Source organism: Zonotrichia leucophrys, chromosome 14, assembly GCF_028769735.1.
Source record: "Zonotrichia leucophrys gambelii isolate GWCS_2022_RI chromosome 14, RI_Zleu_2.0, whole genome shotgun sequence".
Classification (NCBI taxonomy): domain Eukaryota; kingdom Metazoa; phylum Chordata; class Aves; order Passeriformes; family Passerellidae; genus Zonotrichia; species Zonotrichia leucophrys.
In genome coordinates this window covers 2227492-2242867 of record NC_088184.1, presented here as the reverse complement: position 1 = coordinate 2242867, position 15376 = coordinate 2227492, and the positions used below count along the sequence as shown (strand labels likewise).

The 15376-nt window shown below is 50.0% G+C and overlaps 1 protein-coding gene across 2 annotated transcripts in view; it reads right to left on the bottom strand.

The window, feature by feature from the left end:
* Positions 1 to 26: 26 nt before the first annotated feature.
* The window catches only part of CLUAP1 (clusterin associated protein 1), a 72013-nt gene continuing 56663 nt past the window's right edge, over positions 27 to 15376 (bottom strand). Inside the window, exons 10-13 of one of the 2 annotated variants that reach the window (XM_064725934.1) lie at positions 10604 to 10708; positions 2476 to 2531; positions 796 to 837; positions 27 to 532 (exon numbers count right to left, since the gene is read on the bottom strand). In XM_064725934.1, coding sequence (XP_064582004.1) covers positions 377 to 532; positions 796 to 837; positions 2476 to 2531; positions 10604 to 10708 — 359 coding nt within the window. In that variant the 3' untranslated portion in view covers positions 27 to 376. The remainder of the gene's footprint in view (positions 533 to 795; positions 838 to 2475; positions 2532 to 10603; positions 10709 to 15376) is intronic. The other variant, XM_064725935.1, reaches the window with a different exon arrangement.

Here is a 15376-nt window from a genome sequence, read left to right as displayed (position 1 = left end):
AAACCAATTGAGATGCATTCCCAGAGCAGCTTTTCATCCAGTTTTATTAAGCCAAAGAAATCTATTTGGACATAATAAAATGCAGGGAAATCAAGCACATGATGCTCACTGGAGTGAGGCTTCTGGCACTGCAGTGCACAAGAGCCAGTTTAGTGCAATTATGGAAATAAGTGCACATTACTGTGATTCTCATTATGGATAAACTGCTCATGCTTTGAGATTCACAAACCTGGCAATCCAAGTTTAATTTTCAGGTTTAATGAACATTATTTACCAACTCCTGAGTTCACACTGACACACACTTCTCAGACAGCAGGGTATTAGCTCCTGGCCTCTCCAAAACTGCTGCTTCAAGAGGCCTCCTGCTCCTGAAGGGTCAGAAGTCATTATCACTTTGCTCCAGCGGCTCTGGCTTCCTGGCTCGGAGACTGGATTTGCCTGGGGTGATTTCCATGCTGTCATCTTCCAGATCATCCTCCTCCTCCTCATCTTCATCTTCATCCAGGTCAATCTCACTATCCCCTGAGTCGTCCTGCAGGACAGGGAACAGGAGTCCATGACCAGCTCAGCTCTCCCTGGCCTCTCTGCCAGCCCCACGTGAGGGATGGGATGGCAGTGCTGGCTTCCCCTGCACTCCCAATGGATTCCAAACCTCCTTCCCCACCCACGGGGCTGATGAACACAAATTCCCTGACTTCTGCTGGCTCTGTGCTGTTCAACATTGAGGTGACAGCTGCTGTGAGCCCACAGAGTGGAGGGGAGTGGAAGAGAAGGAATCCCAGGAGAGGAACCCACCTGAGCCTTGCGCCGGCCTGGCCGTGCCGGGGCTGGGGTCCCCTGGAGAGCCAGAGTGGAGGAACACCAGAGGCAGAGCAGGAAAAAAAAGTACAAGAACATAAAAGAGACCAGAAAGTACCCAGGCTGGAGCAGGGGGGAAGGCAGCAAAGGCAGGCACAGCTCAGGGATCACAGCAGACAGGGGCTGGGCACACAGCACTGGCTCTTCCTGGCTCCAGGAGTTCCTGGGGGGGCTCAAAGCAGCCTCAATCCCTGGGCTGGGACACACCAGCAGAGCCTGCAGAGATCCCTGAGCTCTGAGAAGCTGCAGGCAGAGGGCAGAGCCGTGAGACAACTGCAGAGGCTGCAGCTGAGGGAAGTCACAGGCTGAAGGCCTTGGCTTTCCATCCCTGATGTGCTGGGGCTGTGCCAGCAGGGACAGAGCTGCCAGCAGGAGCTCTGAAGGGAACAGAAATCACAGAGGGTGACCATCCAAACCTGTCACTAACGTGGCCAAGGACAATCAGGCAGCACTGGGACTGAAGTGACAACATCTTCACCCACAGCACAGCACTCTGCCCTTCCCAGAAATGGGGCTGGATGTGCAGGAGGCAACAACCCATTCTGGCAGGAGCAAAGAGCAGAGCAAGGGCTGCAAGTTCTCTCCAAGACACAAGGTGAGGGTGCCCCAAAAGCTGTGGCTGCCCCACCCCTGAATTGTTTTAAGTCAGGCTGGATGGGGCTTGGAGCAGCCTGGTCTAGTGGAATGGGTCTCTGGGTGGAACAAGATGGGTTTTAAGGTCCCTTCCACCTCAAACTGCTCTGGGATTCCCAGAAATGTCTGAACTCCCCTCCTTGAGGGGTGTCTGCTGGATTGAGACAGAAAGGTTCCACCCACACTGGGAATTGACAGCAGCACAGGCTCAAACACAATCCCTCAGGCACCACAGCTGTACTGGTTCCTTGCCCTCTCCAAAAGTGTTCCAGCAGCACTGGAGAGAACAGCCCCACTGCCCCTGGCATGGCAGCAGCTTTTTGGGATGGTGGGGAGAGATAACTGCAAATGCCAAGCACATCCCAGCAGCTGGCTCTGGTGCAGATGTGGCCACTCAGGTGTGCCCAGAGGCACAGACAGGCTGCCCATGGGTGCCAAGGGCTGGGCACAGACACAGAGCAAGTGCCTCCTGTGCAAAGCTGTGTGTGCCTTTCACACTCACATGGAAACCACAACCAAGGGCAAGGCCAGGAGCCCTGGGGCAGCAGGAATCCCAAGGGCACAGATCCCAGTCCTGCTCTCATCCCTGCCCCATCCTCCAGGGCACTGGTGCTGCCAGCACAGGGCTCCAAGCAGTGACTTTAGAGCAGTGAAAGGGAATTAGGTCCATATATTTAACAGCTGCACTGGTCCCTCTTTCCAGAAATCTGCCCCACAGCTCACCAGAGCATTCCTGAAGCCTGTGTGCCACTAGTTCTGTACTGCAGGATGGGGGGAAAGCACATGGAGCACACAGACTCCAAGAACAAAGGAAAAATAAGGAAATATATGCTTATGCCAAGGAAAGAAGTCAGCCATTGGAAAAGGGGGGGAAAGCAGGCCTGGGGTGTGAGGATTCAGCAGGTAAAATCTCTCCAGCTGAGGAGACATGGCATGTAAAGCCCTGTCAGAGAAGCTCTGCAGACACATGAGCTGGTTACTCACATCCTCCTCCGTGTCTCCACCTTGCATTGATCCCACGATCCGTGTGCCAACTCTTCCTGCAGGAGCAAAGAGAATCCCATCAAACCTGGATCACGGTACAGGAGCAATGAGAATCCCCCTCAAATCTGGCTGGTGTCACAGGAGCAAAGAGAATCCCCCTCAAACCTGGATCATGGTACAGGAGCAAAGAGAATCCCCATCAAACCTGGCTGGTGTCACAGGAACAAAGACAACCCCATCAAACCTGGCTGGTGTCACAGGAGCAGAGAGAGCCCCCATCAAACCTGGATCACGGTCTCAGGAGCAAAGAGAACCCCCTCAAACTTGGATCATGGTCACAGCAGCAAAGAGAGCTCCCATCAAACCTGGCTGGCTGTTCCAGGAGCAAAGAGAACCCCATCAAACTTGGATCATGGTCTCAGGAGCAAAGAGAATCCCATCAAACCTGGCTGGTGGTACAGGAGCAAAGAGAATCCCATCAAACCTGGCTGGTGTCACAGGAGCAAAGAGAATCCCATCAAACCTGGATCATGGTCCCAGGAGCAAAGAGAACACCCATCAAACCTGGCTGGTGGTACAGGAGCAAAGAGAGCCCCCATCAAACCTGGCTGGTGTCACAAAAACAAAGAGAATCCCATCAAACCTGGCTGGCTGTTCCAGGAGCAAAGAGGACCCCATCAAATCTGGTTCATGGTCCCAGGAGCAAAGAGAAGCCCCCTCAAACCTGGCTGGTTGTTCCAGGAGCAAAGAGAACCCCATCAAACCAGCTCATGGTCACAGGGAGGGAGGAGGAAGGGCAAAGCTCAGGGTTCACCCCTCAGGAGAAGATGAGATCCCAATCCATGCATCACCCTCCTTGTTAAGCCCCATTGCTCAGGAGAGGGAAGGAGAGGTAAGGCTGACAGTAATTAACCCTGGACTCAATGATCTTGGAGTTTCTCTCCAACATTACTGATTCTGTGATTCTAGCTCCAGTCAGGGACTATTTCTGCTATTTCCAGAGCTACCTCATTCCAGCATGATGGCTCTGGCAGGACAAGAGGCAATGGGCACATTAAGAAACAGGAAATTCTATCTAACCAAGAAACCTTTCATTATGTGGGGGCAGCCAAACACTGGGACAAGGCTGCTAGGAGAAGTTTAGGAGTCTCCATCCATGGAGATACTCAAACCCAAACTGGATGTGGTCCTGGACAAGCAGCTCAGATCTCCTGTTAGAGCAGAGAGGCTGCTCTAGATCATCTTGAGAAGTCCTTCCAACCCAAAAAAAAATCCATGAACTGACACATTTCTTCCTCTGCTTTGGTACACAGAGAACAAAAGCTTGTTTTTTTCCATGTGGTGAATGAACCCTTTTTCCTTTAAAGAGCTCAGACCCTTTCTGATATTCCAGGATGGATTGAATCTCACAGGAAACCCAGGCAAACCTCAAGAATTTCCTGATGGGAGCACACAGTGTCCCTGCTTTTAGCTACCCTGAGGCCATGGGGAATGCTGGCAGGTGTCCCTTGCTGGGGAGGGAGCCTGGGAGTGCTGGGAATGGGGAGAGCAGAGCTGGGGGCAGGGAGAAGCTCCTGGGGCTGCCTGGGTGACTCAGCCCTGCTGCTGCAGCCACAGAACCCACTCCACACTGGATCCTATTTCCAGCCCTGCTGTGTCCATCCCATCCCACCAATTGTTCATTTCCTGCCATCACCAGCTTCCTCCATGCCAAATATGGATTGTTCCAATCCAGAACAATCCAATCTGTGCTGTTTTTAGCATGAAAACAAAGCTTTAAAACATACCCTGGCAAACCTCTTTTTTTTCTACTTCCCAAGGCACAAAAGATGACAGGTCCCCTTTGTCCCACGCAGTTTGAGCTGAGTTAGTGGTAGGAAAAAGCTGCCTAACTCATTCACAGCTCACCAAAAAACCCCTGTTGTATCAAGGCAGATCACTAAAAGCATTTTATGTCTTTATATAAAAAGCAGTGGCCTCTATGCAGCAGTTGCTGGTAACACAGGAAGTGGAGATGGAATGAAAAGATTTCTGGATAGATCTGTCTTCAGGCTTTGGAGACTTTTGCTCTAATTTATGCAACACTAAATGATATAAATTTGGGGGTGATTACACCTGACATCCTTAGATGACAACAGAATCCCATTTTTGCTAAGCCTACAAATGACCCTTGAGTTTAACTGCAATTTAACTCTGTAGAAGGCATAAAGTGCAAAATTGGGAATTACTACCTCAAAAAAGAGAAGGCTGCAGGGAGCTACTAAAAGAAGACAAAACTGGGAGAGATTCTGAACAGAAAAGAGAATCAAGATACCAGATAAGGAGAGCAGATGGAATAGGAGAGTTCAAAATGCCATGGAGAGAATGCTCCCAGGAGTGCAGGTGCTGCTCCTCCCTGAGTGGCAGCAGTGCACACATCCCATGGACACAAACCTGCTCACACCTGGAGGAATTTCAGCATCTGCTACTGCCTGGGCTTGGATCCTGCATTGTCCAAGCCAGGAGCAGCTCTCTGAACCAGCAACAGGGTCAGGTCCTGCAGAAAACCCTGGGACTCTCCAAGGATGCAGAGGGGCTGCAGCAAACCCTGGGACACTCCTAGGGCAGACCCCAGGATGGAGAGGAGCTGCAGCAAACCCTGGGAGACCCTCAGGATGCAGAGAGGCTGCAGCAAACACTGAGACTCTCCCAGCATCCAGAAGGGCTGTGACTTCACCTGAGCACTAAACTGGAAGGAGAAGATAAATCAGATTTTCCATGGAGCATTATTTTCAGTCCCAGCCCATAAACCCCATATTTTCCTGCGTGGGGATGGCCCTGGGGTGTTCCTGTTTGTGCTGGGGCAGGCAGCAAACAGAGGAGTGCCCTGCATGGCACAGGGAGAGCTGGATGTTGTCATTTGGTTTCCTGGGCTCAGTTCAGCTGAGCTCACACAGCTGCCAAGAGGAGCCTGTGGTGCCTCCTTCCAGCAAATGTGGCTCCAGCTGGGACAGGCTGCACACAGCAGTGACCAGGGAAGATGCTGGTGATGAACAGGCTGTGACTCACTGCACCTTTGGAGTCAAATCTCCCTCTGTGTGCATGGCCATGGTTTGTAGGCACCTCAGAGAGCAGAAGGCAATGTGCAGCCCTGATGTGGAGCTGTGGGCTGTTGCCATTTTCCCTCTGTGTGGTGCTCCCCATTTTCCCAAGCCGTGCAGCTGCCCAGGATGGGAGTCCAGGGCCTGGGTAAGTTACCCAGTCCTCACAGCAAGCAGTGACACACAAGCTGAGGGTCTGGGCAGCCTGGGAGGGGGGCAGGTGGGTTTGGACACATTTTGCTCCCAGCCTGGAGATCTGCAGTCAGTCTCCAGTGCTTAACGTGAATTCACAGCATGAGCTTGCAGAGGACACCTCTCCTCCCTCTGCATCACACTCCCTTCCACACACAGAAAAATAGGATCAATCTTCTGCCTGATCCTTCTGAACTGTGGCCCTGTGTGCACTGTGCTCTCAATCACAGTGATGGAATGTCCTGAGTGGGGAGGGTCCCTAAGGGATCACCCAGTCCCACCCTGGCCCTGCACAGACCCCCCAACACTCCCACCCTGTGCCTGAGCACTGCCCAAGCTCTCCTGGAGCTGTGGCAGCCTCGGGGCTGTGCCCATTCCCTGGGCATCCCTGGGCAGTGCCAGCACCCTCTGGGAACGAACCTTTCCCAAAATCCAGCCTGACCCTGCCCTGCCCCAGCCATTCCCTGTCCCAGAGATCAGAGCTGCCCCTGGGGAGGAGCTGCAGCCCCCCTGAGCTCTGCCCTCAGTCTCCTCCTCCAGCTGAACAATCCAAGTGCCCTCAGCTGCTCCTCAGACCCTTCCCCATGCCCAGGTCCCTCCTCTGGACACTCCAACAGCTTCAGATCCTTCTGATATTGTGGCACCCACACCTGCCCCAGAGCTGAGGTGAGGGCAGAGCAGAGCAATCCCCACCCTTAGAGCAGGACCCTGATCCAGCAGCACCTTCCAGGCATTGCCAAAATCCAGGGACTGATGGAGAACAGCCCAGCTGCTGCATGGGGAGCACACTTTGGTTTATTTCTTACACCTCCAGGAAAAGGAAATCTGACTGGAGGTGAGGAAGCTGTTCCACATTTCAGACCTACAGCCTCTCCTCATCTTCACTAGGTCTGATGTTGGGATGGGCACACCTGGGGGAGGTTAAGAGGGAAGAAAAACATTCTAGAAATCCCACAGCAGAAATCTGAACACGGCCACAAGCTGGAGAGAGAAATTCCACAAGCAGAGTGACAATTCCCACTGAGAACAGCACTTTCCTGGTAAGGAAGGATTGGAATCAGGACTGTGGAGGCTCACCTGAGAAGATTTGCATGTCCAAACTCTGCTTTTCCTTACAGGACTGAAAAGAATGAGGGATAATCCAGGCTCTGCAGCCTTCCCCCAGCATGGAGGGTGGCACAGCCACTCAGCAGCAGTGCCCTCTGCCAGGACATCATCAACCCTGATCCTCTGGGCCAGCTCTGCCCTTCAGGAAAGGGCTCCAGGAGAGCTGCTCTCACTGTGAGACTCTGCACTGATTGTCTGCTAAAAAACCAGGGTTTTATAAAGCTGTCTTCTCACAGAAAAGATCAAATGGGGCTGGAGTTGTTCCTGTCTCAGTAGTGAAATGGTCTCTGAGGTCTGGCCAGGACAAAGCCAGCCCTTAACACCAATGTTATCAAAGGAAATGAGCTCCAGCACGGGGAGGAATGGTTCAGAGGAGCTGAAACAGCCTGGCAGTGTGGAATAAAAGGTGATTTCCAGGCACAGCTCCACAGGGAGGGACTGCTTCAGCTTCATTCAGCAGCACTGCCTTGTCACAGCACCGTGTGTCCCAGGCTGCCACCTCTGGGAGGGGAAAGGTCCTCATGATGCCACAATGCACTTCAGGACTCTGCTCCAAGTGACTTGAAAAGATGGATCTGCACATGGAATCAGAACATCACCTCAAAATCTGTCACTTCTGATGGTGTGGGTGACAAAAATCTATTTAGTTCAAGGAGAGACTGGACAGGTTCTTAGGAGAAAATAAATGTACTGAGAGTTAGCTTAAATCTGTGCCAGCCACAAGTGATGGGGCTGGAACAGCCTGAGAGCCCCAGGGAAGCTGAGGGAAGCTCCCCAGACATTTTCTTTCAGCCAGGGCTGGGGACAGACCAGGCTGGATACTACAATGCATTTCAGGACCATTTTTGTTCATATCCACCCCAGCTGCACATGAAACACCATCCTGCTGCAAACAACTCATTCAGGCAAGAGGGTTCTCCACACTGCAAATGGTTAAAGAATTTCTTTTCCTTTGGCACTCTGACAAAGCAAGAATCTTACTGCAAGTGGCACCACAAATTCAGGGAAGTCCATTGTATTTGTCACAGCCTCAAAGATCTATTGCCAGACAGAATAAAAATGGATGGGAAATTTTATTCACATTGACAATGCTAAAATGAAAATGTAGAGATCAGAGTGCCTCCAGCTCTGGCATCCCCAGCACAGGGAGGATGTGGAGCTGTTGGAGTGAGGCCAGAGGAGGCACAGGATGCTCCAAGGGCTGGAGCCAGGCTGGCAGAGCTGGGGGTGCTCACCTGGAGAGGAGAAGCTCCAGGGACACCTCAGAGCCCCTGCCAGGGCCTGAAGGGGCTCCAGGAGAGCTGCAGAGGGACTGGGGACAAGGGATGGAGGGACAGGACACAGGGAATGGCTCCCACTGCCAGAGGGCAGGGATGGATGGGATATTGGGAATTGGGAATTGTTCCCTGGGAGGGTGGGCAGGCCCTGGCACAGGGTGCCCACCCTGGATCCCTGGCAGTGCCCAAGGCCAGGCTGGGCAGGGCTGGGAGCACCTGGGACAGTGGGAGGTGTCCCTGCCATGGCAGGGGTGGGATGGGATGAACTTTAAGTCCCTTCCAACCCAAAGCAGTGAGTGATCCTGTGATAAATCAGTGTAATCTCTAATCTACAAAAGCAAGTGATCAGTGACACGTGGGTTTACCACAAAACCCCCCTTAGGGAGGGGATTTCCTGTCAGGGTGACACTGTGACAACAAAGCAGCTGCAGCCTCCCCCAGCCAGGAGCTCTCCCCTCCCTGCTCCCCCCTGGACCAGAGCCCTTCCTGCTTCCCTAATCCAGGTTTTGCCACGTTTGCTGACCCAGCAGCACTGAGGTCACAGCTCCTGAGCCCATTCCAGCTCCCTTCTTTAGCTGCTCCTGCCTGTTCCTCTCTGTGGGTGGGGAAGGGGTTGATTTTCTCTCTGCACCTGGGGAAGGGGTTGATTTTCTCTCTGCACCCCACAAATCTCCCCCAGCTCCCTCTTTGCTGCTCCAGGGGAAACCAAATCCTATAATCCAAGTGTTTTAAATGGCTGAAAGAATAAATCCAGGAGCAATATTGTCAAGCCTGCATTTAGTTTGAGTTTTGCTGCATCTAGACAGAGCTGATGAAAGGGCTCTTGAGGGTGAGTGTGCTGATTTTTCTCAATTATCCCAAGTGGCCTAAAAAGAGGGATTATCTCTCCCTGAGAATCCTGCCTCTATAATGGCAACACACACTGGAGTATCTGCCCACCACAGAGAGAGGGAGGAAGCCTTATCTCCCAGCACTGATAGCTTGGGAATTAGAGATGTAAAAGATGGAAATTGGAATGTAAAACAGATATAAAAGTGCACCCCAGGAGGCACAGGGACTGAGCACAGTGGGCTCTTTCTGCTCAGCTTGAGAGCAAACGTGGCTCAGCAGCATCACCATGTAAGAAAACACAAAGCTTCAAAAGAAAGTGATGGAAATATCTTAAATTGAGTCAATTTAAAAAGCAGCAATTAATAGAAATAATGTTCTTGTTATGCTGCCTTGATCATTAAGTGCATCTTAAATGCAAATTGCTGAATACCAGCAGATTTGTGGTGTGTTTAATAGCAAACATTCAACCCTGGTTTTCTAAAGAAGCTGCTGCTGCTTCTGACATTTATCTCAGGTCTTAAAGTCTGATGAACTGAGTTTCCATTAAGGGTAATTAATGATAACAAAGGTCTTCCTAGAAAAAAAAGAATCTACTGGCAGCAAAATCTATAACTTTTAGAGTAAAACTCTAAAACTGCTCTTAAGAGCAGCAGGGACTCAGGTTATGGTGTTCTCTGAGATGAAGCATCACAGACAGCCACAGGGTCACTTCCAAAGCTCTAAAACCTGTGTACAAACCTTTCCTTGAGAAATGCCAAGGTAAAATATCCTTAGAGAATATCAGTGTTCCTAGAACTTAACAGGACTTCAATTTTCAAGAAAAACAGAGGAAGAGAGGATAAAAATGCTTAAATTACACTGATTTGAGAATGTCAGCTTCTGTCCCTGGTGTCAGTCAGAGAGGGGAAAGCAGAATTGCACTCACAAAACCCCAGATGTCTGCAGTTTATCTAAGGAACAGCTTCCAGAGGAGTGGTGGCACATGAAACCCCACACAGGCACCTCCTGCAGGGCCCAGAGAGGTTTGTGCTCACACCTCACAATCCCTCACTGCTAACAAACACAACTATTCTGATTTCCTGGCTGGGTTTTGCTCCACTCCAGACTGAGCAGAACATTTCTTTTCCCACCTGGGTGAGCCACAGACCCTCACCCAGCAATTCCTGTGAGGAGAGGCTGCAGTTGCACTGCCCTGGAAGCAGGACAGAAGGACAGAAGGACAGAAGGACAGAAGGACAGAATCCCTCCCTGGAGCAGCAGCTCAGGTGTGCTCACCTGTGCCAAGGCAGTGCAGGTGGCTTTAGTGACTCACTGAAGGTCTCCCAGCTAAAACAGGTGCAAGAGCTACAGGGAAATAAATGTTTTGCAGAGAGAAATGGGGTTGCCTCCCTAAGGCTTTGCACAGAACTGCTTCAGGAATGTGGAGGGCAATACCAAGGCAGGATTTTCCCCACACAGCCATTGCTTTTCCCAGTGAATAATCCTGAATTTGCTGCCCTGGAAGCACTGTTGTTCCCACAGGGATTTAACCCTGCAGCTCCTGAGGGCTGAGCAGTGCCAAGACCCTGAAGGGTGACAGGGGCTTGTCACATTTGCAGCCCATGCCTGTGGCTCAGGGCAGCTCAGGAGGGGTGAGGGTACCTGGCAGCAGAGGTTCTGTGCTGATGTGGTGCCTCGTGATCTGCAAATCCCCCTCGCTGTCAGAGCCTTCATCCTCCTGGATTTCTATGTCAGAGTCGTCATTACCTGGTGAAAAACAGAGGCAGCTGGTTAAAACCACCCACAGCAACCCCAGCCCAGGTGGATACAGGAGACAGCAGCAGTTCTACCTTTGCTCAAGCCCGAGAGGAATTGAGAATTCCTGCCCAGGGAAATGGCCAATCTCCACATCCTGAGGAGAAATCCTTCAGCAAGGGAGAGCCAAGGCAGCACCCACAGGAAACAGGAGCCTTGGGACAATCCCAGGCTGTTCAAACATCCCCTCTGGCATGAGGAGCAGCCGCTACTTCAGCAAGTGATTCAAAGATAAAACTCTCTGAAAAGCATTTGGAAGTGTGTGTTTATTATCCAGGTTTTACCCTGACACCAGCAATGTCAAAACTCATCTCCTGGGACTATTTGCCTTTCATTTAATTCTAGATAAGCACAGCTCCATATCCCAGATAAAGGAATGCAGCTCCAGCCAAACCCAAGATTCTGGAGAGACAGGGAAGCTTCCAAAGAACAGGAACTTCTTCAGATATTTTCATCATCTGCCTTTGTTTCCTTCTCCCCATCCAAAGCAGAGCTCCCAGTCCAGGAAACCCAACAGGACCCCATGGGAGGACCCAGCACAGCAACATTTGCTGCTGATTATTTAGAGAAAATAGGCAATTCTTTCCCAGGTACATTTAATTACACACATGTCCAAGCTGAAAATGGAAATAACTACTTTAATTAGGATTAGTAATGAGCTGACACATCTTTGCAGTATTTAATTATCAGACAATATACAAATATTTGACATTTCCCCATCTTCTTTTTCACTGCAATATTAAGTTAATGAGAAAATAATAATGGCAAGGGGAGTATCTGCCAGCCTGGTAAGATTACAAGGCTCCAGCAGAGTTAGCTACAATTTCTATCTGCACTCTCTTCTTTGGCAAGTGAGGGAATCACTCACTGCTGTGTGAGCTGGATGCTGCTTCTGTTTGCCTGGCATTTAGGAAACTCAGGTTTTGTTCAGCCCTGCATGGGCAAACTCCTTGGGAGGAGCCATGTGGAGCTTCCAGAAAGGATTCAAGTTTGTGCTCAATATATTAAAGAATGAATTTATCATATCTGTGATGGCTCTTACAGCTACTAAAATACCCTAATTCTTATTTTGTGGGGTTTCTCCCTTTGCTCTTGGTTATTTATTTTATTTTTAGCTGCAATTTCTCCCTTTCAGGCTGTGTCATTCCTGTTAAGCAGCAGCGCTGGGACAAGCTGAGGATGCTGCAGGGATTTCTTGGCCAGAGCTTTCCCATTCCAAGCCCATTTGTGCTTCCTGCTCCTGTGTGGGATTTCCTGAGCACGAGGTGCCAGCTGAGCAGGGAGCTGCAGCTTCCCCCTGCCAGAGAGCAGGGTGGGATGGGACAGGGGGAACAAATCCTCCCCTGTGCCTTTAAAAAGCCTGGATTGCCTTTCCAGCCAAATGGAAAGAGAAATTTATCACCTGAACGCCCAGCATGTCATGGAATGGCCTGGCTTGGAAAAGACCTCAAAGCCCATCCAGTGCCACCCCTGCCATGGCAGGGACACCTCCCACTGTCCCAGGCTGCTCCCAGCCCTGCCCAGCCTGGCCTTGGGCACTGCCAGGGATCCAGGGTGGGCACCCTGTGCCAGGGCCTGCCCACCCTCCCAGGGAACAATTCCCAATTCCCAATATCCCATCCATCCCTGCCCTCTGGCAGTGGGAGCCATTCCCTGTGTCCTGTCCCTCCATCCCTTGTCCAAAGTCTCTCTCCACCTTTCTTGTAGGAATATAAATTAACTATATTTTTTTTTTAAGTACAGCACTTTCCCTGCTGAGTTGTGACTTTGAAATAAATCCTGTTATGGACCCATGGCAAGAGTTTGGGTTTTCCTTGACCAGCCTGGCTGCAATCCTGGAGCATCACTGCCCTGAACTCCTGCCAGGGGCTCAGAGGAGCGACAGCTGCAAGTTCAGCAATATCCAAATTCCTGCCTCCAAACCTCCTGCTCACTCTTGAAATGACACCAAGCACCTTTTCCACTCCCCAAAACCAAATCTACTGCTGCAGTCCACCCCAAGGGCTGCTATCACAGAGCCCAGCTCTGCCCATGTGCAATCTGAATTATCAGTTGAGCTGAATTGTGCTGAGCCTAAATCCCAAGGACACAGAACCAGAGCACAGTGCTAAGAAATAATCCAAATATACAAGACAAAGAGAAGCTGAGTACAGGCTTTCCATCAGGATTAAATGAACCACCAGCCCAGTGTGACCTGTTCTAGGCAGTGCTCCACACCCAGCCCTCACTCTACACCCAGCCTGCCCAGCTCCCACCAAAATATTCCTAAATTCTTAAAAAGTATTCATAAAAAGTGACAATTCAGGAAGTTTCATTTAACCACATGCAAAAAGACTTCTTGCCCTAGAAGAAGCCACAATCTCATTTGTGTATCACTGCACAGACAACTACAATCAATTCTGAAGAGACAAGGAACATTCCTTATGAAAAAAACCCAGATTTTTCTCAGGATCAGCATAAAGCAATGAAAATAATCAACCACAAATTGCCATGTGCTTGTACATGGAGTACAGAAGCCACTGAATGGAGCTGGCTTATGAGATTTATATGGGTTTACATGAGGATTATTGGAATTCTCACAACAGACTTATTTATTATTATTCAGCAATCCATGTGCCCCAATTGAGGCCAAGCTGGCAGCCTGCAGAAGCTCCAGACTGAGGTTTTAAGCAGCTCTTGTATTTTTATTATGACAAGGTAATCAGCAGAACAAGTCTGTAAATTGTGCTGGGCTCATCTCCCCACTGCTGTGATTGCCTCTGCTGCACAGAAAACACTCCAAATATCAGCCTGAGAGAGGAAATATTGGGATTTTAAACCCCACTTGCCTTTCATTTCAACATTTCTATTCCATAAAGATGGGTTTCAGTCAACTAAATTAGTTTCCTTTAAAACTGTCCAGCCACAAAAAATACACCCTGGTTCCACTGATCTCCAAAGGTGGGATTTCTGTTCCTGCTCCCAGAAAAAATCCAGAGCTGATACCTGGACAGATAATGCTACATTGAAATTATTTAATTTCTGGTAATTTGCAATGCTTGAAGGCAAAGCAGCATGATTTAATAACTTAGCAGTGATTTCAGTGCAGATTTGGTAGTTTGCATCAATATTCAAGTAAAGGTATCCAGCTGTAAAATAAGAAGTTACTGTGGTGAGGATAATGAGCACAGTGGCCATTGTTTATTGATATGCTGTGGAATTAGCTGTAAGTGCTGTGCAGAGTGTCCAATTTCAGAAAATCACTGCCTTGCAAGCACAGGCACTGCTCCTCAGCAATTACTGCAGGCAGCAGGATGCAGCTTTGGGGGAGAAAACATCATGAGAACAATCAAATGGGCAACTGACAGCCACTTGATCCCAAATGGAATAAAGAGCATGAAACAAGAGAACAGCAACAAGCAAAGGGGTGGGATTGGGGTTTTTGATGTGTTTTAAAGGAGTGATGCCCAGTGCCCACTGAAAAACCTGTTGTAGTGTGTTGTTAAGTTTCTTGTGTTATTCCCCCAATTTATGTATTGTTCTCCCCTATTATGTGTAAAATGGTTTCGTTCCCCCAGTTTTTCCCGCCACTGCTAGCCTGTCAGCTAAGTTGCCATAGTAACCGCTATTCATAGTTGCCGATATGTAATTGCTCCTCCCCTGGTTTCCCTTATAAGTGAAAGTTGTTTCTTCCCTAGGTCCAGTCAATCACCCCCTTCTCCTCCCAGGTTTCGAGAACCTTCTCCTCTCTGGAGATGGTGGCTGGCTGGGGTCCCAGGACACCTCCTTTACCTTTTGATTATTGGTCTCCATGGAGTGTCAGTTCTGTGAAGTTCATCCCCTCACCTTTCCCGATTGGTTCCGCCTGTACCCACCCCCCTCCTTTATAATCCTGTTTCACCCCCTATGGAAAAACTTTTTCCCGGTTGGTTTCCCCGCATTTAGATCCCGCAACACCTTCAATAAACCGATGTTTAACCCCCGGGAAATGGTCAGCTCCGTTCCTCCCCTATACCAGCGGTGTGAGCCAGTCCGCAGCCAGCACAGCCCGAGGCCCTCAGACGCCGAAGGGCGCTGGCCAGGAATTGCAGAGGGGCGTCGGCCTTTCGCCCTCAGCAGCCGGACTCTAAACTTCGGGCCACATACGCCCCCCCCCCCTGCAAAAACCCACCCTATTGTCACACCAAACCCACACTCCTAAAGCCACAGCTCTGGAGGATGAAGGGAAAGAAAGGCTTGGACACAAAAGCTTGGATAGAAAAAATATCTGGAGGGAAGGTCCTTTGTCTTTAGTACAAAACTGAGATCTCTCACCCATCTCTGAGAAGAATCCAGCCAGTACTGAGATGTAACTCCTAGGAATTCCATGGAAAACTTGGGATGTTCAGAGCTGTGCAGCCAAAAACTGGGCAGTAACAGCAACAACAAGGTTGGACAGGTAGCTCTAAGTGCATTTATTCACCTTGCCTGGTCATTTTAAGATCACAGAATTATGGAATAATTTGGGTTGCAAGGGAATTTATTGACACCTCCCCTTAACCCAGGTTGCTCCAAGTCCATCCAGCCTGGTCCATCCACAGAATCCAAACTCCCAATTTATCAGTGAGGATGATTAACCACTGCCTGGGGAACCAATAGGTG